The 24,096-nt window shown below is 39.2% G+C and overlaps 1 protein-coding gene across 1 annotated transcript in view; it reads right to left on the bottom strand.

The window, feature by feature from the left end:
* Cog7 (conserved oligomeric Golgi complex subunit 7) overlaps positions 1–22,004 on the bottom strand; it is a 31,550-nt gene extending 9,546 nt beyond the window's left edge. Inside the window, exons 1-11 of the mRNA XM_069330664.1 lie at positions 21,471–22,004; positions 20,267–20,356; positions 19,495–19,575; positions 18,775–18,879; positions 12,489–12,620; positions 9,011–9,194; positions 8,685–8,878; positions 7,395–7,614; positions 5,585–5,710; positions 4,475–4,575; positions 1,214–1,382 (exon numbers count right to left, since the gene is read on the bottom strand). Coding sequence (XP_069186765.1) covers positions 1,214–1,382; positions 4,475–4,575; positions 5,585–5,710; positions 7,395–7,614; positions 8,685–8,878; positions 9,011–9,194; positions 12,489–12,620; positions 18,775–18,879; positions 19,495–19,575; positions 20,267–20,356; positions 21,471–21,473 — 1,405 coding nt within the window. The 5' untranslated portion in view covers positions 21,474–22,004. The remainder of the gene's footprint in view (positions 1–1,213; positions 1,383–4,474; positions 4,576–5,584; positions 5,711–7,394; positions 7,615–8,684; positions 8,879–9,010; positions 9,195–12,488; positions 12,621–18,774; positions 18,880–19,494; positions 19,576–20,266; positions 20,357–21,470) is intronic.
* Between the last annotated feature and the right edge of the window lie 2,092 nt (positions 22,005–24,096).

The following is a 24,096-nucleotide window of genomic DNA, read 5'->3' as shown; positions in this document are numbered from 1 at the left end:
ACACATTTGTTTATGATTAATTAAAAGAAACAAACTAGAATACTTATGTGAAAATACACATGTATTACAACACTGTATACTGAATATTTATGCATTATTATATAATACATAATACCAATGCAAAGAAAAAAATTGGCAATGAATCCTTATAAAGGAATTCAAGACAGTTAAGCTTCAGTATATTGATTTAATTTGCACAGTAAAGGAAGATTTATGATTTAAGGTTGGTCTGTTTATGTACATTAATTTTATATTATTACTACTACTACTAGGTAGCATCATTATTAAAAATACTGTATTAATCATCATCATCATGAATCTTGCATAACCTCTAATATTTGTAAAATCAAAGTAGGGCATCGAGTGAAATTAAAAACTCTTATATCTGTTTACCCACCATGACCTGGAACATTCTAAAAATAATTTGGTCATTTAATTGTGGGAAGTGAGCCAGTGGCAAATTTAACTCATGCCATCACTGGCAAATCAACTTGGTATACAAAGGTACAAACATTTAAATAAATATAGAACTATGTAAATAAAAACCAAAGATATTGCTCTGCTAATTACCGGCTGGGCAACCAATCGCTAACACCATCACCACGGACTGGTGGGAACACTACGACAAAAGTGTCAGAATCTAGAAATCTCACTTGCTGTCCAAGTCACCTTAGCAAGCTCTGAAAAGGCTGGACCAAATAAAAACAAAAACAAAATAGGGAATGGGAGCAACCGAGGAAAGGAATATTTCATTTCACTGTTACACTTGAAAGCAGGATAATAAATTAAAACCATTTAAGCTGAACACTTGAATAATATCCTCCTGAACCAATGTGATAGCATTCTTGCATGTGGCATCAACTGACAATGACTCATCATCCAGCTTCCTCGTGCAACCCATAAAAACATAAAACGACCATGGACATAGAATTTTTAATTTGCCTTTGTCTTACATTTTGCATTCAAATGAATCTTTCTACAAAAACTATTTTTTAAATTTAAATTTTTATACACACGAGGTGACAATTTTTATTAGAACTGCATTATGAAGGTTTATATCTTACCATAATTACTTTATATTATTCCTTAATAAATGAAGGAATGTTATAGCTACTCTATTCACATTAATATTTTTCTTTTCCCATAAATATTACATAAACCCTGTAATACCCCCCCCCCCTCTTATTAATACATGGCAGCCTTGGTACCTTACCTGCAGCCTGCATGAGATTGAGACAAGTAGTAAATACAGTCCAGTCATCAGTAATGGAAGCTTTCTGCTTTTCAATATACCTCACAGCCTGAGTCAAGCGGCTTGTAAACTGTTCTATGTAGGTGGCAAGAGCAGCTATAAGAGCAGGAAAAGTCCATCCACTTGTTAGCTGTTGAGAACAAAACATACATATGCAAGTCACACAAATATCTAAATCATTCTTTGTATAATACCAATACAGTACATCACAAATAATATTTAAAAAATCTAAGGAATGTGTTCAAACAAAAGGAGTACACATTATACAACTTTAAGCTCAAAAAGCATCGATGACAAACAGGCAATGTGCATTTTCACTAAAATGGTAATAAACCTATGGAATAACGAACTTGTCAAAGCCAGGACAGAGATACAGTTTAATATACACATACTTATTAGGAAGAGTGAAGATATTTCAGAAGCCACAGGCACCTTTTTCTCAGACATAGCCAATAGTGTGTGGCCAACAGGTAAATATCTAGGCCACACATGCAGAGTGAATAAATTTCAATCATGTACACTCCTGACAAGTAAATATGGAGAGCAATTTTAACAGTCCTCCCCAAGAGTAAAGCTTACCCATCCTCGCATGAAATGCTAGCTTCACCTGTTTTGTGGTGTAAAATTCATTTCATAAGAGTACACCTCAAACTTAGATGTGCAATTTAGTTCCTGCAGCAACCAATGAGATTTTGAGGTTGCTATTGGCAAAGGCAACACTAGTGCTTGGAATATTTATGACAAGTCTGCAGCTGTGTGGGGGATACCGTATTTAATATAGTATCCAAATCTTGCCTTGCCTTCTCATTATGTCCTCATTAGAAAAATTGTGGTGGAACTACAGGTGGTGTTAACTTAGTATTTTGTTACTTTTTGGTTTAGTTGTCCTTGTTTCAGCCATTTCTATTTTTCTTTAATTTCTGTATTCATTTCTTTTAACTTTAACATGGCACTTTACTGGGAGGAACCCTCCACTAGCTTCCCGAGTTAGCTCCGGTGCCACAAAGCCTTAGCTAAGCACACCATGCCTCCGAAACTCATCAGTCACCTAGTTGAAGCCAGAATCAGAATCTGGCAGCCCAAGCCACTAGGAATGGCAGCCAGCCTACCTCCCCTTCCCCCTCACTCTTCCACCTAGTGCCAACAGCACATCTGTTTACTCAGCTAAAACCAGGCAGTCAGTGGCAGTCATATAAAAAGATACTAGCCTTCTCTGAAACATTAATTTTGGTGTGGGGGCTATTGCTTTCTGTGTTTCACAATTATCTGCCGCTTGTCTGCACTAGACTTGGGTTTTGGCCAAGCTGTCTACTGTGGCTGCTGCCTTGCAGGATTGGACTTTGAGGAAATTAACCTTTGCAGCCCATCTCTAGTGAGTGTTGCTAATATTATTCCTTTGCTTTTATACAAGGAAGTTTACAAGTATCTCAACTTGGACACTGATGCCAAGTATTAGCAGGCCACTTTTTCCCTCACATGACATCTATTCACTCATTGTTTGTCTCTGTTGGCTCATGCTACCAATGCATTTCCATGTCGAGAGGTCACAGGCACCAATTAATGTGGGGCTGGCAGAGGCGGCATCGGAGGCTGTCCTCTGGGAAGTGGATGGAGGTTAGATGCCTACATTCACTGAATTGATACTCTACTGGGATTGGCCTAGGGATTTGGCTCCCTAGGTTCCATGGCTTCCATGATCAATGCTCTATTTCCTCTGTTGAGGCTCCAGGCTCCAATAAAGATGTAGGTTTTGTATAATTGCTGGAGAAAGGTACATAATTGGCCATTCACCCTCTTTAGAGGGCAATTCATTGCCCAGAAGTTCTGTTGCTCCATCCAGCCATGTCTCTCTCTATGCCCCTATTCCAGAACATGCAGGACTCCTCACTTACCCAGCAAGCCATCTTCCCTTTTAAGGTTTCTGTTGCTTAGTTTTGGACTCCTGGATGAGGTAGGGATCCTAGTGCATCTTGCTTAAGTGCACTGAGCTTTACTTCTTGCACCCTGCAGCCCAATCGTTATCGTCAGCTATCGTCACTCATCCAGGTCTGGTTGGGTTGATCCCATCTCATAGGATCATGGGATCTCATGGTACTCTCATGGTACACAAGGATGATGGCACAGATGAGGGAAAGGGGGAGGGAGATGTCCAAGTGCTTTCTGGCACATCTGGTCCTGGGAGTTTCAGTGGAGTCTCAGGACTTTCAGCGAGTTTGGTCCTCTCCCCATCCCCCCTTAGTCTTTCATGGACCTGTTCAGCAGTCTACCCCTCTACTTTGCAACATTACCTTACTGACAAGGGTGTGCTTGTAGTGATTATATCCTTGTAAAAAACAAAAACAAAATGGTATCCCATTTCTTTTGCATGCCCAAGGAAAATGCAGTGCTCTGGAAACTCACTTTTTCTGAACTTGTCTCTCCAGGACATGTGTAGCCCTCAATCTTTTATGCCTTAGCATTGTTCAAGCCTATCTCAACAACTGGCTGACTTGGGTTTTCTGGTTTGTCTGCTGGCCAGGGATATGATTCTTTCCCACGTTGGCACACTTTACCATTTTGGTCAACTGGTTAAAGTCCAGCTGGTGCCTTCTCAGATTCTAACTTGGCTGGGATTAGTGTGGGGTACCAGGAAAGTTAACGTTGCTCAGTTCAAACTGACCAAGAAATTATCCAAGAATGAATCCCTCATGCAAATATAAGTTCAAATATATAATGTAGCTACAACACATTCTTTGGAAACATTTTCACAAATTTAAATATAATTTTTTTTACCCATTTTGGAGATGTGTGCACATCCTGGAACTAACGTGAGTGAAAACACTGCCATAGTGACAGTATTGGGCAGCGTCACTCATCCAGTGAGTGGACACACTGCCATAGTGACAGTGTTCTCGACCAGCAATCTAGGCATCCCAGCAGTTAACAGATGGAATGCATTAGGCAGTGATGTGGTGGAGGCAAACTCTACACAGTTTCAAAGGGTAAAAAGTTGGGGAATCAAAATCTTTGCAATATTTTGACTAAAATTTTTTAGACAATTATCTCTGGTTAGCTAAAAACAAAAACAAAGCCCCCCCCCCAAAAAAAAATAATAATAATAATAATCCAACTTAAAAAAAAAATTAAGCAGCACAAGAGAACTTGGAATTAAACACATATGGGCTATGCAGAATACAATAATTAAGCAACATTCCCCAAAAGCTGATAGCAAGCATTTCGTACTTGCAAGCATCTCTCGGCTGCAGAGTCGGCCTGACTGGATAATTTGCTACAGTATTCACGTAATCTACGTAGAGTTTCTGCCATATCACTTTTCACAATGTCTGAAAATCATGGAGGAATGTTAAAACTTTTAGTCACATATTTGACAAGATACTGTATATGGAAATTTTTATAGTAAAATAGATTTGTTAAACGTGTGAAAAATATATTAATTGTGCCACTCATATAGGTATGAATTGTACTGTACAGTACTGATAAATGCCTAGAAGGTTCATGATTGCATTAAGGCATGCGTGACATGAAGGTGCTGCCACCACAGTAGCAAAAGTGAAAGTGCAGGAGACAATCCAGTCTGTTCACAAGCTGAATTCTAACAGATTCCCAATGATGTCACAATCATAACTGCCAGTGGAAACTGTTTGATAGGGTCTGCTGTCCCTGCACTACACAGATTGACACTCAATATTGGAGCCTGCTAAACAGCAAAAAGCCACAGGAGTCCCCCAGTTATGAAGAACCTGTGCTCAAAAATTTTGAAGTGTAACTGGTAGAGTAAGAAGCTAAAAAAAAAGCCTTACAAAAGGCCAACGTAGCTGAATAATTGGACCTTGTTTGCCAAACCACCATGAAATACAGTTGAGTTGTATTTGAGATTCTAGTAAATGCTCCTGGGGTTGAGAGGTGCTGCCAGCTGGTGGATGCAAGCAATAGCAACAAGGGTGTCAACTGATTGATGGCCATCAACTTTGTCACAAGTCTGCCTTCACTGGGAATCTGTACGGTATTGCTTTATTATGTGAGCAGACTTGTGAGCCTTTGTTTATTTTAACTAAAAAAGATTCAATTCTCAGTGCTCCCAGGCACTGTAGATGACCTCACAGAGGCAGTGATAGCCCAAGGGGTAGCTACCTTAATGTCAAGCACTCAAAAATATACTTATTGAAATGAAAGAGTGGCTACCAAAGAAAATATTTTTTTGTATTTATTGCAGACAGCATATATCATACAGTATAACCATGTAACAGTGAACACTCATCTTAAATAAATTGCAACATTCATTTTTCAGTTTTAGAGAGAAACTAAATACAAAACAGACATTTTAGCATTTACCAGCAGATATGAGATGAGAAAGCATCAGTGCCTCCTCATACTCCTGGTATTTGCTAATCTGATCTTGCAGGGAACTGTACACTGCTTGCACGGCTATCCTCTCAGACTGGAAGTATGCTTCCTGCCCTGTATAACATTCATAATGAGAGAGAAGTCAAATGATGTATCCTCTTGGATATTTCATTTATCTTCACATGTTAATAAAAAGACATTAGAGGGGAAGGAGGAAGTGAGGTTTCAGACATTTATCAAGGTAATTCATGTCTTATGGATTAAAAGCAAAATTAACATGGATTCAAATTTGTTCTTATTACAGTGGAACCTTGATTCAATAAACCTCGATTTAGCTAATTTTGCATTGGGCGTTTTGAAATATGACTCCAATCACATTTTTATTTTTTTTTTCAGGGATATTCCTGCACGGGCCCTAAGCCTCTGGCTGGCCCACTAAGTGTTGCTTGTTTCTGTTTTACTTGGGTGGAGTATGAGTATTTATGACTCGTATGGTCGCTTCAGTAAGATTTTGCCATGTGTGTTTAACAACTTCTGCTCTGTTGAATCTAAGTTGAAATCTTAATGGGTTTGTAACTGTGCACTGTGTTAGATAATGTTCCAGCGGTCTGTCGGGCATTTCTCCACAGTGCTGACATTTCCTCTCATCTTCTGGAACCTGTAAGCCTATTTCCCATGTACATGGGTATCCAAGCCTGACGCGATGTAAGTGTACTTATGTTGCTCTACTGCTCTCTTTCATCAAACTAAGTGGTTCGTAGTTGGTTTAATTCTCGTACCAACCCGCAGATCCTGAAGTTGCAACTGCTGTGTTGTGGTCACTGTACATCTTTTGCATTGCTCTGTTTCTAATTACTTTCTTAATCTGTGATAGACTCTGTGGTATGTAAATGTCTACATTTCTTCTCTTAGTTGCAAGTTTTGCAGCTTTGTCTGCAATGTCATTTCCTATTATTCCCACATGACTTGGCACCCAGTTGATAAGTACCTGTCGGCCTTGTCGTTTGAATGTTTGCATTAATGATATGACATTTGTGATCAGATGTATGTTATCACATATGTGTTCTTGTTGCAAGGTTTCAATGGCGGTTCTCGAATCTGTATGTATGATAACATGTTGCCGGTGTTCAGCAAGAGCATGTTCCAAAGCCTTTTGAATGGCTAGCATATCTGTTTTTTTGTAGATGGGCACAATATTACAAAAATAGTTGGAGCCTTGGGAAAACTATTGAGAATATTTAAAAACCAAGTTCTGTGGATCATTTTAATTTTGAGATTTCCCAGTTTTTGTTAACTAATATGGGTCCATTTTCCACTGAAAATGAATTTTCAAGGCTAGGGCATGGGAAATATAATAGATGTAGTTAAATCTCTTCACAGATGGATCCTCTTGGTCACTCTCTTTCATATGACAGCTTTAAATGAACATTTCACTGAAATCAGCCCACAGACATCAGAAATAGTAAGGTATGAATGGTAACTCTTAATATGGCTCCAATCATGTTTGTGATGAATTTTGTAGATGGACTCAACATTACAAGAAATAGTTGGAGCCTTGCAAAAGCAATATTGGATGTGACCTAGTAAACAATTCATATAGAAAATAAAGTGGCTAATTATATGGAAACGACAAATATGTATTACTTTATAAACATTTTCAGCTGCAAAATGAATATGACTTACACTGCAATATTTCCACAATCTCTTTACCATTTCACTTTATCTAACATTAATGAATACAAAGGACTACCATAAATCAATTTACTTCAGCAAATAGTAATTTATTTTTTTTACCAACCTGGTTTTGCTGTTCCAAGAGTTGATTCAATATCTTTTAAAAACTGATCCCCTGCAATTTTTACAGATATTAGGAAAGTAAGTGGTTCCTCTTGCTGCTTGGTAGCTGCAGCAATCACCTGACAGACAGGTGGGTCGAGTGAAGTAAGGGTTGATGCCACTAGTTGGGAGAGCAAGAGATTGGCATCCGATCCCGTAAACACTTGGCCACACCACCGCACCTGTGCACACACCTTCTCGTCACATTTCCACAATATCTAACATTTTCTGCGCATTCTTCCCGTATATACAATAGAAAGTTTCTCGGAATAAATAGTATCTCATCTAAACTGCCTGATGTTATAATGTAAGGAAACTCCCATCCAAACAGCAACACCTCTCCTCCTCCCTTCTTCTTCACCGTCTTCCATACACCAACAAGAGTCATCAATAAAGGTAAGCTATAACTTGTACATACTATAGTACAAAATGTGTGTGTGTGTGTGTGTGTTATGTATGAAAAGTATTTTGAAGTTAATGTTTTGGGGAGTGTGGAAGAGATTAATTCACTTTACATTATTTCTTATGGGAAAATTAGTTTCGAGTTACGACCCTTCTCTGGGAACAGATTAAATTTGTAAATGAAGCTACCACTGTATTTATATTTTACTAAAAATAAATGTCACGTGTGTGTACATGTGCACCCGCCAGTGCACATATGCAATCTCACACATGCACGCACACAATTTCACACATACAATTAAAAATGAATTATCTATAGATAAAAAATGGCACCTACTGCACATGTATACAGGTACAGTATTTCTTTACTAGCAGAATTACTGAACATAGTTAATTTAATCCATGCATTAATGGATTAACATAACATAACATAATTAATCCATGCATCATTATTGCCATATTTCCTACCTTTGTAGAATGAGGAGTCGTCAGCCATGACAAAAGACAGGAATAAATACTAAAGCTAAAATAGGATACTATACAGTACATATTAGAAAAGAATAAGGCTATTTTTGGATTTAGTTATAAATAATTTGGAAAGATGGACTAAGCCCAATTCTCCAACTCCTATACTGCAGGTGGATGATATACCAATTTCACACAGCCTATTACTATGTGCTGCAATCAGCTTAAAATAATTAAAAGGAATATGTTTTAAGCTGAAATAACAAGTAAAAACAGAACAAATTATTAAATAATTTTCAGATTTTACAAGGGCAGATAATTCAGTTTATGAGATACAGAGGTACAGCTGTACTGATAATATAAATACCGCACACAACTCGTCTACCTGTTGTGATGTCAGCAGAGCTATTTTGTCATAGAAGGACGTGAGCCACGTGGGAGGACCACTTAGATGAGACCCTTCTACTCCTCCACGCCATGCAGTTCCAAGCTGACCGATTTCACACTTGTGATAATAGCTTTCCAATTGACTAACACGCCCCAAGGATTTTAAGAGTCGTGCATACTTTACCGATTCCTCTGAAATGGCAAACAATACTGTACAAATAACAAAAATAATAATTGGGAGACCTAACACCAAACCAATACCTAAAAATTTGAAAACCATAAATATCCTAAGGATATGTGGGGGTATTACAACAGTATACTAACCAAGATTGTGCTGTGTAAATGCTGCAACAATATGTGGGCTTGCCAGAGCTTCAAGTCTAACTTTAAGGCCTTCTAGGTGTGCCACACGATCCTCATAATCCGGTACATGAGTCAAAATGCCAAGGCAGTTCTGCAATGCCACCAACTTGCTAGCAATGGCATCAATATCACCACTGTCCATTACCTATAAATGAGAAACATTTTAACAAATTAAAAAAGGCAAAATTTTTTTTTTTTAGGTAATATTAATAACCAAAACATCAAAATTATCTTAAACCACTTGTTAGTCACTCTTTCCTCATTGTTTATATTACAGAGTTTTCAGAATTATAAACTACACCACAAATCTCTTTACATTCCTCCATTGCATTCAGTCTCGGTCACCAATTATTACCTGCTCATTTTTCTTATAGTTCTTTATATTCTTTATAACAAGAATTTGGGCTTTGTGACAGTTATTTTTTTTGAGCCCCATCATTCAACTGCTCCTTCATGTTACTAGATTCCACTATTTTCTTGGATATAACTTGTGCAGTTAGGCATGGAAACATACAATATGCTATAGGAAAAGTTCAAGAATCCCTGCAGGGTTAAATTGTGCCGAGGGAGGCACGAGAAAATTTTGTTAATTTATATTTTTGAATTAGGGCTTCATCCATTTATAGTGATCTCTTTCACATCAAGCTTTGTTATTTCAGCATCCTGTCATAGCAGGTACAGCAAGCTCTTGCTATGCATAGATTTAGTTTCATTGTTTTAGTTATTTGTAATTAGCCATTGTTGCAATATGGCAAGACATACACTGCACTAATCTGCTGTGATCACAGGCCCGCTTTGTTTCCACGTGCCACCTTTGTAGGGTAAACACAGTCTCTTATTTGAGACTACAGTATTTACCAGGTTTGTTTATCATTGTAGACAATGCATATGGTTACCCACTGTCTATAGTTGGCCCATCCTAACATGGAGGCATTTTTTCCAGCATCCCAACTCATCTTTCCTCCTGCAGCCACTAGACCAGTGTGTGTGATTGTTGCATTCAAAGAACCAGGACACCTTTGGTCATTGGAAGGTAATTCAGCATTTATGTTGGACAATGCTGCAAGGACTACAATATTGGTAACAAAAATGCATCACAAATATACGACACACACTCATTGTCCTCATCTCAGTTCTTTAATTCATACAGTAGCTCAATGTAGGACATTTTACTTTATTGGCTAAGATTTAATGCATTAAAAACCATGTATATTCATTTTATTAAATTTACTGTGTGGCAACTAATAAAATGGTGAAATCTTAGGCATTCTAGAAACTTACCCCTTTTGTATCAATTATTACAGGCAATGAGTTGAGAAAAACACCAGCCAATCAGTGATGAACGATTCATTATTCGTAAATTCGCTTTGGCAGGAAGCAAGCCACAGAGCTCACTTTGTGTTCATTGGTTGTTGGGAAGGATCAGTCATGTTGCCACTGTCCCCCATTATATAGCCATCAAGTTCACATTTAAGACAATGACATTTTAAAGTCATTGTCTTAAAATGTCTTGTGCCTCCACAAGCAGCAGAATGCAAAAGAAAAGGAGAGAATTGTTTAGAAGCCTGCCTAGACCTGATTAACTGGATAGAGGATGAGGGTTCACTAGCCCCACAGTCCTGATGATACATCCTAGAGTAACCAGTTATGGTGTGGCCCATCCAATAATGAAGCAGCAGTCACAAGTGGAAGTGTATGTACTATCCCAGGGAGCAGCCCAGGGTAAAAAATCTGACAATCTTGAGAAAAAGAAATCCATGTAGCAGAAATTGAACTCAAAAGAAGACAACTTCAAACTAACATCTGCAAGGAAAACAGTGTAGCAACCAGTATTGATTTACCTTCATTAGCAATTTTTCTGTTTCTGGTCTAAGCTCTCAAGTGACCATTGGAGGAGTCATAGGTAGTGAGAGTTACCCAGCAGGGATTGGCAAGTTATCATACAGAAAGTTTAGGGCACACCACTATTACTAAGGAGAGGAGCCAGAGGAAGGGGTACTGGAAACAAAGGAGTCAAACTCAGACCTTGCCTCCACAACAAATGGCAACCAAATTTGTGTTAATTACACATTTAATTAGTGATGTTACTATCAAGATGACGGTTTATCCAGAGACTATAGGCAACACTAGGTACATTATTCTGTGTTAAAAAATGTATGGGAGACAGGTATGGGAGACAGGATTCTCTTTGTAGTTTAAAAGAAAGCAATGATTGAAGTTGAGGTGGTGTGGACTAATTTAAAGTTTCCCAGTATAATATTTTAGTAAATTAATTTTTATTTTAGAGGATTAATAGTACAGTGGATTCTGTGTTTACAAATGCCCCACTTTACAAATTTTTCTGTTTACGAGCTCAATTTCTTCTAAAAATTTGACTTCGTTTGCGAGTTTTGCCTCACTTGGGGAGTTTTGTTGATACTGTACACGTATGGGTCACCCGAGTGTGTGATTCCTGGTGGCAAGGGCGAGGTGAACTTCAGTTTACCAATGTCTCCCGCTTAGTGACAATCGTGCTTGAATTCTTTGTAATGAATTTCGTTGTTTTTCTGTTTTTTCGGTTTCTGAACATAAAAGTATTATATATCATGCCATAAATCCCAAGAAAGTCAGTGGTAAGGTTCAACCTAAGAAAACAAATGTGAGTATGATGATAGAAGAAAAACAAAAGATCATTCATAGTGAGATAATGTGAGGTCTGACTACAGACAAATGTTAAAACATAGAGAAAAAGCAAGTATCTATAGATATATTCTTAGTAAGACAAGTAGTGAGTCACAACCAGGTCCTAGTGGTATGCCTGCAAAATATTGTATAAGAGAGAGTGTACCCCAGAAATGTCATCATTGCCTGATGTTATAATGGAAGTGGACTCCCCTTCCAAACAGTAACATCTCCCCCCCCCCCCCCACATCCTAAAACAAACCCCTATTCTAGTGAAAATTGCTACCACAAGCCAAACAAGTGGATAGAACTCCCCTAAAAGAAACGAGCAAACGATCATGACATCACACGTTGCCGCATGGCTGTCTGCGCAGCTCCCCCCCTCCCCAGGAGGGGAAAGGGGGAGCCGGGTCGATGGCAGACATAGAATGCTTCTAACCACACGGGGATTTCTATAGGCCATTGCTCCCCTTGCCTATTCTGAGGGGGGCCAGGTTCTGGCTCGTGGTCCCCGGTAGGCCCATAGAACTCCATACACATGACTGATGCCAAAGTCTGACATTAGCATATCAGTCTAGTAAGCTCCGGGGAGCTGAAGGGGCTCCCCCCAGAAAAATACTAAATGAGAATAGTCAAATTATTTTGGAGTAAAATAGCCAGTTGATTATATAAATATGCACTCATGGCATGCTGATCTGTCCACTCCAGTGAAGATATCCATGAATTGACTTCCTCATAAACTAGGAACATAATGGTAAGCAAATTTTTTGCTTCATACCTCCTCAATATCTGTAGAAAGAGTGGTCCAGTTGTCTGCTTCTCTAAGTGCTTGAGAAGATGCCACCAAGCGACCCTTCAGCGAGTCTAACTTAACTAATGTCTGCATGCTAGCTGCCGTATTGTGTTCTACCTGAAATAAGCAAATGATCATTACAATCACAATATAAAATTATGCAGGAAAATTGAATAAACTAAGAACATAGCATAAGTAGATACTCATTCCTGAAAAGATGGAAGTGAACCACAAGTGTTGTAACATGAAATATTGGAAAACTTTTGTACTGGTTGATCAGTGTACACGTTTCTTAACACCATTTTAATACTTGATAACTGTAAAATAAATACCATGTGCCAGTATGTAATAAATATACCAACTTATTCCCACTGGAATAAGTACTACTACTTTGCTTATGATCTTAACAGCATGACATTTTCATTATAATGAACAGTTAATCATCTTGGAACAAACACTGATTACAGACACCAAGACAACTGAAGGTATCTATGAAGTGATGTGGAGTGGTGTGCTAAATATCCATTACTCTACTTTCCTTATGTTATAGTATGTGAGAAAATAATAGGCATGGAACACGGTGAAGACTTGCAAAATTTAAAAAATAACATAGTACTGTAATTACAAACATAGGAAATTTATCAAAGCAGTTACAGTACATTATTTTTAAACTTTGTTGATGGTTAATAGAAGCACTGCCATAGTTACAATACAGTACAATACAGCCATATCAAATTGTATTAAAACTATTTTTCCCCCGTTTACTCTATTAGTTTATATATATGTTCAAATGTCATGTTTTCAGAGAGTACTGTACAGTATTTTGATATGAATTCAGTTTGTAGTTTCCCACAGTCGAGGAACCAGAAGCCTTTATGTTTATTGAGGGATCTGAGGCACTTTCTGACCTTCCCAAGATGTAGCCTACAATAGCTGCCTAACTCCAGGACACTTATTTATTCCTAGCTGAACAAAGCCATCACATGAAAGGAAACATTGCCCAATCACTTTTTTTCCTAATATAGAAATCAAACCAAGGACCTTTCAGCTGCGACTCGACCGTGCCAACCACTGCTTTAATACTCCAGTCTTCCTTGTTTCCATATTGATCCTCTTAAGTAATTTTCCACCATCACCATTTAAATGCCAAGCCATTCTTGTTCTTCACTTTATAGAACTTTCACTTCCAAGATGGATAATATTTCCTTGTCCAATGCACAATCGAGAATTCCAGGTTTGTACCTCGGGCAGGTCAGAAATAGTTGGGTGTATTTCCTACCACCTAATACCTCTTTTCTCCTAGCAGTATATAGGTACCCAGGAGTTAGTCAGCTTCTTGTGGGGTTGTATCTTGGACGGAGTCAATAATTCGACATGGGGGGGGGGGGGAGGCTCGATATAAGTCTAACGTGTATGAATACACTCTGGCTGCCTGTGCCACTACATAATGAATTATTATTATAATAATTATTTAATTCAGCTGCTATATACTGGACTGAACCACTGATATCCAAAAGAAAATGGGTAATGCAATGCAGTGCACCTTTCACAAACCGATCATTCATATAACTGCTTTGTCTAAACATGTGACCAAATTCACCCACTAGCTCTTTTCTCAAAAACTATTTATGTAAAAAATCCAGATTATGGAGCAAGTTGCAGCAAAACCCAAATTATTAAGTAATTTCCAACATATTTTCCTCTTTTTTTTTTTAACACTATCACTCTGTGGAAGACAGTTCATTAGTACTGATATCAAAACTGCTATTATGAAAAGGGTTAAGAGACCATATTTTCTTTTGATGCTGCTTAGATTCTGTTAATAACCGCTGCATTATGTAGGAATGCGGAGGAATTTCTGATGGAGGAGAAGACAGTTGCACAGCGCGATCCGCAGCGCGCGGAGCGCCGCGGGGGGGCCTATATATATAGCACAGAGGAGGGGTCATGCGTTCTTTCTTGTTCCAGCCTCGCTCCGCTTCACAAGTCTTAGAAAAAATTTTCCCACCCTCCTCCCCTTCCAATGTTCAGCGTTCCAATGTTTATATTCACAAGGGAGACATCTCCCGTCACGCAGGGTGCAGTTGCGCCTCCACAGATCTCCAGTGTCATCTTTTGATACTGGTAATGGCTCGAAAGGGCCACCACTTACGGGCTATTCATGCCCGTGCCACCTCTTGGGTGGCTTAATCTTCATCAATCAATCATCGACTACAGACCATCGGGGAATACCTCATGGACGGAGAACATAGGATCGCGCACGATGAACACTCCCGACGGACGGCACGGATTGGCACACGCAGGTCCTACTCACCCGCCCTGGGGTCAACCTCACTGGGCTAGTCTCTGCAAGGGCGGGATACAGCGATAACGGCGACACGAGGATGTCCTGGCGTGGCGGGGCATAGCACGCGAGGCATGCACGAGGTAATACGCCCACAACACGCAGACATCAAGACGCCCGCATTGTATACACATGCACCAGACGGGGCTACATTGGTCACTTCCAGGATGCTGCTTACCTAGCAGCATTTACCAGCCATGTACGCCCGACTCTGTACCTTTTTTCAGTACTGGAAATTCCTGACTGTTTTTTTTTAATGGCAGAGGTAACGGGTGTACGGGCACGGACGTGGACGCAGACAAGGAAAAACTCCATGATACCCCGCGACGCAGAACTTTCGGCTACGCCATTCCTGGTGGCACGGCCCCCAACGTCAGATGAGAAGTCAACGCCCTACACGCTGATGCCCCTTACGTGGCCTGCGCCCTCACAATGACTACGCCCCACATTCTTTACGGATTGGACGGGCCATGCAGCTGTCACATTAACGGGCATGTGCAGGAAACAATTAAGGCCGTCGGACGATGGAGGCGTGACGTTTTTCACTCATATGTCAGGCAAGATGTCATCACGCTTCCACATTGAAAACATTCAGCGGCCAGATAAAAGGCACGAAAATAAACAAAATAAAGCAGACGACCGAAACCCTAGATCAGGCTCTCTGCACCCAGCACTGCCGGGTGGGTAAACATTGGGCAGCAACGATTAGAGCCATGATTTACCGCATAAAGGTCCGGTTTCGTGAAGAAACATACTACACCGGACCCCAATTTCTAAAGAAAATCGTCGACATCACGAATGCAGCCCCGTTGGACATCCGTGACGATGCTGACGGCGCTGTACTCCTCTATTCAAGCGCGCAAGCTCTGGAGCAACTGTTTGCACCAGAACACCAGGACGCCCTACGAAACTACAACCTGATCATCACTCCTAACCGTCGCTACTTGGCTGAACGAAACATATTCGTCAGCCACACGAGTGTCTACACCGCCACCCAGGATCCTGGTACCATCAACACCAGAAAACACGGCTCTGACTGCTGCTACAGTCAAGGACACCCAACAAACGGTGCCTCAATTGCGGAGATCACATCACCGTCTCCATGGACTGCCACGTACGACTAGATGAAATAAATAAACAGTGACTGCCAACCCAACAAACAATCAGCCGGCAAGCTTCGATATCCAAGCTACATTATTGCCAGTGCTTCCCAACGCTTCTGCTCCTGCTACACAGACGTCCACACCAGGCCAACCAACCAAGTTCCTAGGATCACCATTGTTTCCATCTACCTCGGCTGAGACCGTCACATATGAGGCCCCAGACTTCGACCTAAACCCAAGCAAATCAAGCAAGAAAAAGCCCTACTATGGATTTACCTCATTCACGATGGCACTTTCAACAGCAATCGAAGCACAAGAATGGTCATTGCCTTAGAATGCAACAGGATCATCAACCAGCTCAAGACCTGCTTTCCTTACCCTGTGTTTGTCCACCACGAGACCGTGGAACATTATGTTGACCTCTGCGCTCTGGAGAGTGAATACGTCGACCCTAAATACGACTTCAAGAGGGAACAAGTGACCTTCCTGGAAGAAGATGAAGACCCGACAGGAACACCAATAACGCCGATGTCATTTGGGAAGTACATGCGAATACCTCGTGGTCAAGATAACAACAAGCAACAGTGAACTTTCCTCTCACCACCTCAATAAGGACGACGCCTCCTCCAAGCCAGACAGACCACCTCAAGTGAACCAGGACGACATCACCCTGCCCCACCACTAGCCTCCTGCCGCCCAAGAAGAACTTAAGCTACAGGCTTTGCTGAAAAAAAAAAAAAAAAAAAACATCTCCAATCCAAGGTGGACGGGCCACCGAAATTTCAAGCCTCCTCTCTCCACATCCAAATCCTCTTCCAAGAATTTCATCGCCCCATCTTTTTTCCTCACATCATCCTTCCCAAGCTTTTTGGACATCAATCCAAACCAATTCCGCGGACAGCTGGCACTCGCCCTTCGGGGGGGGGGGGGTCCGGCCAGCTGGCTCTGCGAGTGGGGGTGCAGCGCCGGCCCCTAAGTATTACGCTGTCCGCAGCTACTTACTCTCACTTGTAAGAGTATTGTTAAATTTGTCCTATAGGTGTATTCTACAGCTACTAGTAATTTACCATTTCACATTATGTCTGGGATTTGCCACATTATTTATGTCATGTGTTAGGCCACTATATGCTACTCTTTAAGCCCCGATTCTACTTAAAAAATTATGTTAAACGTTTGCCTTACTTGTACCAATAGTTAATAAGGATTCCGCGTTCTTCAGACCATGTTCTATTTAGTTACCGGATATAAGCATATATATTAATGTTATTAAGTCATTGTAGCCAAGTTATACATGTATTTATGCTGTTGTAAAATTATACAAGTTACCTGTTCATTAACATGGTCTGAAAAAATTTAATTATTTTGTTACTACTAAAAAATTAAATAAATAGGTCCCAATGCTGTCGGTGTCTTATTCCTCCGTTATCAGAAAATAACCGCTGCATTATGTAGGAATGCGGAGGAATTTCTGATGGAGGAGAAGACAGTTGCACAGCGCGATCCGCAGCGCGCGGAGCGCCGCGGGGGGGCCTATATATATAGCACAGAGGAGGGGTCATGCGTTCTTTCTTGTTCCAGCCTCGCTCCGCTTCACAAGTCTTAGAAAAAATTTTCCCACCCTCCTCCCCTTCCAATGTTCAGCGGCAATATAACCCTACGCACAGTACTATGTCTTTGTCCTTTATTGGTGGTCAACAGGGGGGTGCAGCGCCGGCCCCTAAGTATTACGCTGTCCGCAGCTACTTACTCTCACTTGTAAGAGTATTGTTAAATTTGTCCTATAGGTGTATTCTACAGCTACTAGTAATTTACCATTTCACATTATGTCTGGGATTTGCCACATTATTTATGTCATGTGTTAGGCCACTATATGCTACTCTTTAAGCCCCGATTCTACTTAAAAAATTATGTTAAACGTTTGCCTTACTTGTACCAATAGTTAATAAGGATTCCGCGTTCTTCAGACCATGTTCTATTTAGTTACCGGATATAAGCATATATATTAATGTTATTAAGTCATTGTAGCCAAGTTATACATGTATTTATGCTGTTGTAAAATTATACAAGTTACCTGTTCATTAACATGGTCTGAAAAAATTTAATTATTTTGTTACTACTAAAAAATTAAATAAATAGGTCCCAATGCTGTCGGTGTCTTATTCCTCCGTTATCAGAAAAATATGTTCATAGATGAGCACAATATTATTAGTATCAGTTATTGGTCATAGGAAATCTATTCAGCATACTGTATTTGAAACAAATTTTATGGTTTGCCAACATGAAAATGTAGAAAATTTTAAAAGGTAATAGCTAAAACAGGGAAATTACACGTAAATCCAGATTATTCAAATCAGGCCTATAATATTATTTTTAATGAGAACAAAGCAGTAAACAGAGTAATGTGGTCAGAATTTACATGTGGGTGGAGATGGCAGAAGAGGGGATCAGGAATAACCAGACATGTTCAATGTCTCGGGGGTGAACCTATTAACACAAGGCTGAACCTGCATGCTGCCACCATGTGGCTCCCTCAGTCAAATGCAAAGCCTTCCTGTTGAATGCCACACAGTTTAACTAACCTTTATTAGATAATTCTCTCCTCTAGCTGCCATGTTTCTTTTAGTAGCCCTTCAGAAGCTGGACAGTTTTGTGGGCCAAGTCACAACTTCCACAAGTTTAAATTCAATAAAAATTTGCTGTTGCACCTTATGTCATTAATATTTGCAACAGTGGTAGTTTTAACAAATCGATTTCAATGCACAGCAGTTACATTAAACTAGATACAGTACATTAGTTATAATAGCTAGATTTTGAAAAATATTACCTTTTCAATGTCTAGCCTAACACTGTTCATCTGATTCTTGAGAACAGCAACTTCATGTCCCAGTGATTCAATATCTCTGAGTACTCGTGGTAAGCTGGCCACCACCTGAAAATAAATTTAATGTCTTCAGATGTATTTAATTACCAAATCTCAGAAATAAAACAAACACATGTTATATTTGATAATACAATAACAAAATATTTATATATGGAGATAAAAAATATTATGGGGAATTGATAAACAACGATGATGCAATGTCTGCAATGTGAAACAATAGGACCATAGACATGGGTGGAAGCTAGAAGGTGCAGATGAGCTAGAGGAAGCCGGGAAACACCTTTTGTGCAAAAGTTGAGACCAAGTAGAATGAGCCACAAAACATATGTTATAACAAGCTCAATTTAGCATCTTCAAAAGGAAGTATGATGAAAAATACAAGGTCAAAGTAACTGCATTACCTAATCAGGGGCATGAAAGCATTAGCCCAGGGTAACTGGGCTAATGCTGAACCCTGCAAGCATGTCTAAAGAGTACATATATATAATTATGTACATAAATTCATGCCTACACTCTCTGGATGTGGATTGATCCAGGATTATTTCAGGAAAGCCACTGTTCAGGGTTATCAAACCACTCTTCTCCTTTTCCCTTCCATCATATTAACAAAAATATACAAATTCTGAAACAATACATGCACAAAAATAGGCACAAAACATATACCTGTTGGCTTGTGTCCTCCAGAGCATTATTCACTTCCTGTATGGCTAACTGCAGTCGCATCACCAGGGACGATGCATATTGCTGAAAAATATATACTGTATATTTTTTTTTATTTTCAACAATTGTTAAAGTTGTAAAGTTCCTCCTACAGACAATACTATTGAACCCTATGATAAAGATCATTATAAATGTACTGTATATACAGTACAATTTTGATTCAATGAACTACAGTATATGGGACCAACCCCAATTTATTGCAGAAAGAGAGGATTCATTGCAACTGGAGATGCTTCCAGGATACATTAGCCACACCCTATTGCCTAATTTCACCTAGCAAAATTTTAATTTAAATCTATAATAGACAACTACCAAATGAACATGTCAGCACATATAAACAAAATGTAACCACATCCAGCGTATTTCTCACGTCCCCAGCCTGTAATTTATCGGTAATTCAACCTTGGGGGAAAAAAAGGGGGCTGTGATATAAGCTAAACATGTATAAATACATTTTAGCTGCCAATCCCTAGACAATGAATTATTCTTATTTTTATTATTATAATTTCAGTAACTGCAACACTACGACGACACTAAGAGAATCAATGAAATTAAAATTTTCCTACACAAAACAATTACAGTACAGTACTGTATTTCAGTAAATTTAAGCAAAGTACAGTATTTCTCATGTGCATAGTGTATAATTAAGAGTATGAAGTCAAGAGAGAAAAATAATAATCCACCTCTTAAATATATAAAACACTATCTCACTCACATCTCTATTTTGTTGCCCCTCTTGGCTACGAAAAACATTGTTGATCCAGTCCTTAGGATCAAAGTTCTCCTGAGAGAAAGCCGTTAAATCCTGCAATGTACAAATACAGTATTGAATTTAAATTAGAGTATTAAATTTTAAATGTAATTTATCATTTTGGTCTCATTGTATTTCTAGAATTGTCAATTAAAAAAAATTAATGCCATACATTATACTTGACAGAATATTACAAAGCCACACAACCAAGCCTGGGTAACATAATGTATAACTTTACTGTACTCAATCTTTAAACTTTACATGTAACAAAAGTACTTAGTTTCATAAATCATAGTAATACAGTACTATAAATTTTACTTATAAACAATAATTTAACATTTAAAGCTATATGATAAAAGAAATAAAAAAATTCTAGTCAGAAATGTGTCTTACCACTGTGCCATGGGGACTGCATTATTTGGATACAGATCAACGCTGTGCTATAATAAAGGATCTCGGTATAAAGCAATATGGGTGCAAGACAACTAGAACTGTACGATCAGGGAGAGATCTTTTTTTTTTTTTAGTACTGTATACCTAAACAACAGTCAAGGTAAGCAGTTGCGATACAAATTTGATCATGTTAATGTACGGTATACTAAAACATTTTCTGGGCTAATAAACCATATTAAGCCAAATGCAGACGAGGAGTCACAATAACGTGGCTGAAAGACTATGTTGACCTAACCACACACTAGAAAGTGAAGGGACAACGACGTTTCGGTCCATCCTGGACCATTCTAAAGTCGATTGTGTCGACTTGAGAATGGTCTAGGACGGATCGAAATGTTGTCGTCCCTTCACTTTCTAGTGTGTGGCTTGGTCAACTTATTAAGCCAAGGTTGGACAAGGAGAGCATAAAATACAATGTTAGGCAGAGCAGAGCACAGGCTGTTGAAGCTTCCTATTTCCTGCAGTTAGGTCTAGTGGCTGAAGAGAACAGCGGTCATCACTGGCATGTATAACCAACATGTTCATAAACCTTAGTTCTGCAAGTCTTCATTATTTGGAATATCAAATAACTCGAGAGAAAGCATAGGACTGTTTTGACATGATTTACTCTAGATTTACAGAAATTTATCACTAATATTACCATTACTTTATTGTGGACAAGACTTAAAAGTTAGTTTTAAGCAGAAATTATGTACATTCTGTATACTGTACTTACCATAGTATAAAAATGCTTTCAAAAGCGCATGTAACTCCTGAAACAGGCTTGTAATTACATAGAATTTGTTCTCTATTTGGTTAAAACTGATGACATTCTTGAAGGGCTTGTTTATTGACACTTTCTTGCTTTACACAAATGTCCAGATACTCTCATATTATTATTGAGGTCGCATTGGTTGTTTAAAACAGTTGCCGTGTACCAACCACTGGCTTCCCTCACGAATATACCCCCAGACTTATGTGCCATGAATGACCATGTCACCTATGAGCCGCAGACAACACCGTCCGTGAGGCGCGGGGCGGCCACGTCAACACTGACACGCCTCACACCTCTCCTCTACACCCAGCCTCCTGTAGCTGACCCTCATTATTACTCTCAATAGGCAGAGCTCGCTATAGTACAGTTGTCACTCAAGACGAGCACCGCAGTGGTAAGTCTCGGACAGCTGGGTCACAGCCTAAAGGTCCCGGATTCGATTCCTACAGCGATATTCCTTTTGCCTCGTCCCATCCCAAATCTTTATTTTGACCCCTTCCATGTGTTATGTAGTCGTAATGGCTTGGTGCATTCTCCGGATAGTTCCTTTCCCCATCCAACCTAGTTGTACTAGGTTGGACATCTAGCACCTAGCACATCTAGGCACATCTAGCACCTAGCACATCTAGGCACATCTAGCACCTAGATGTGCTTCTTGGGGTTGAGCTTCGGCTCTTTGGTCCCGCTTTTCAACTCAATCAACTAGTGTACCCCTGAAGTTACATCTGACCTTTTAAAGAAATGGTCTGGATCAATATTTATTTATTATTTATTTATTTATATACAAGAAGATATTGGGTTTATTAGAGTATAGAGATTCAGTTTCTAATACTTTTTTTTTTTTTTTTTTTTTTTTTTTGAGATATATACAAGAGTTGTTACATTCTTGTACAGCCACTAGTACGCGTAGCGTTTCGGGCAAGTCCTTAATCCTATGGTCCCTGGAATACGATCCCCTGCCGCGAAGAATCGTTTTTTCATCCAAGTACACATTTTACTGTTGCGTTAAACAGAGGCTACAGTTAAGGAATTGCGCTCAGTAAATCCTCCCCGGCCAGGATACGAACCCATGACATAGCGCTCGCGGAACGCCAGGCGAGTGTCTTACCACTACACCACGGAGACTGCCAAACTAAAGCCACTAGCATGCATAGCGCGTTTCCAGCCCCTCTTCCGAATAGACAGTACTGTTTAATATTAAATGTAATAAATACAATCCTGACTATCGGCATAGTACATAAATACACTTAAGCGCCAGCATCGCACCAAAATATTGTGAATATTAGAGTTTACCTGAAAAGCTGTATAGAAAACCACGACCTAACCTAACCTTGGGAGTATAGGAGGACAAGCATGTAATTACTTAAGTGTAATTACCTAAGTGTAGTTAAAGGATGTAGTTACACTACGCTCGTGGTGTCCCGTCTCTATGTAAATAGCATTTATTGCTTCTTAATTACAATTAGTATTTAACCTATAGCTATATTGATATTAACATTTTATAAAACTAATAAAACAAAACTAAAGTATTTCAATAAATTATAAAGTAACTCAGGATATTTTCAAATTTTGTATAAAATCTCTATTGTTTAATAAAACTGAAAAAGAAATTCTTTATATATAAAACTTGTGTATATAGAATAAAACACGAAAACTTCAACCTAAATATTTTTAGTGTATTAACAGAAAATGAGGAGAATATGTTGGAGGTAAATGTAACAGCACAATTAAGTGTATTTATGTACTATGCAGACAGTCAGGGAAGTACTTATTACATTTAGTATTAAAACGTACTGTATTCAGAGGAAGGGTTGCACGTTTCGGGCAGATCCTTAACCTAACATAATTTTAAGAAGGTAATTTCAAGCAAAATTAAAAAAAAAATGTTTACAGGTACATTGTAAGTTTAGTTTAGTTCATTTATTATGCACCCCATGCCCATCTTGTGGGCGGTAGTGGAAAGGGTTACAGAGGCACATAATTTTAGGCACCCATTATTTTTTTAATCCCTCCCTTTCCACTCAAAAAGTAAATTAGAGATCAGTCTAAGCTTTGTCTTGAGGCAAAGCGCAACGCCTTAAGCCATATTGATGCTCTGTCCACAGAGCATTCTCTGTCAAATTACATACACTGATGGTTCCCTACACCGCCCCACGGGTGCAGCTGGAAGTGCAGTTGTCCTGACAATAGGAGATGGCTTATATTTTGAGTGGGAAGTCCATATAAACAACTGGGCCTCTACCCTGCCTTGCTTCTTGCACTGAAATGTGTTCAAGTCTCTAAACTTGATATATTAACTGTAAGTGACTCTTTGTCATCCATAATTGCTCTCAACTCTTTTAGACAAAACTGTAACATTCTCGTGTCCGAAGCCAGACACAAATACAACAACAATTATTAATGATGGTAACAGAGTCCATTTCATGTGGACTCCATCTCATGTTGGCCTCCGAATGCATAATAGAGCTGATGAGTTAGCCAAAGAATCTGCCTTTAAAGGAGAAATTGAGTATAACCTTGGATTGTCAATAAGCAGTTTGAGAGCAATAGTACACCAAGAACTTCAACAAAATCTTGTAGATCTTAG

This window comes from Procambarus clarkii, chromosome 24, assembly GCF_040958095.1.
Source record: "Procambarus clarkii isolate CNS0578487 chromosome 24, FALCON_Pclarkii_2.0, whole genome shotgun sequence".
Taxonomy (NCBI): domain Eukaryota; kingdom Metazoa; phylum Arthropoda; class Malacostraca; order Decapoda; family Cambaridae; genus Procambarus; species Procambarus clarkii.
Note: the sequence above shows the minus strand (reverse complement) of the source record. Positions and strands in the feature narration are given on the sequence as shown.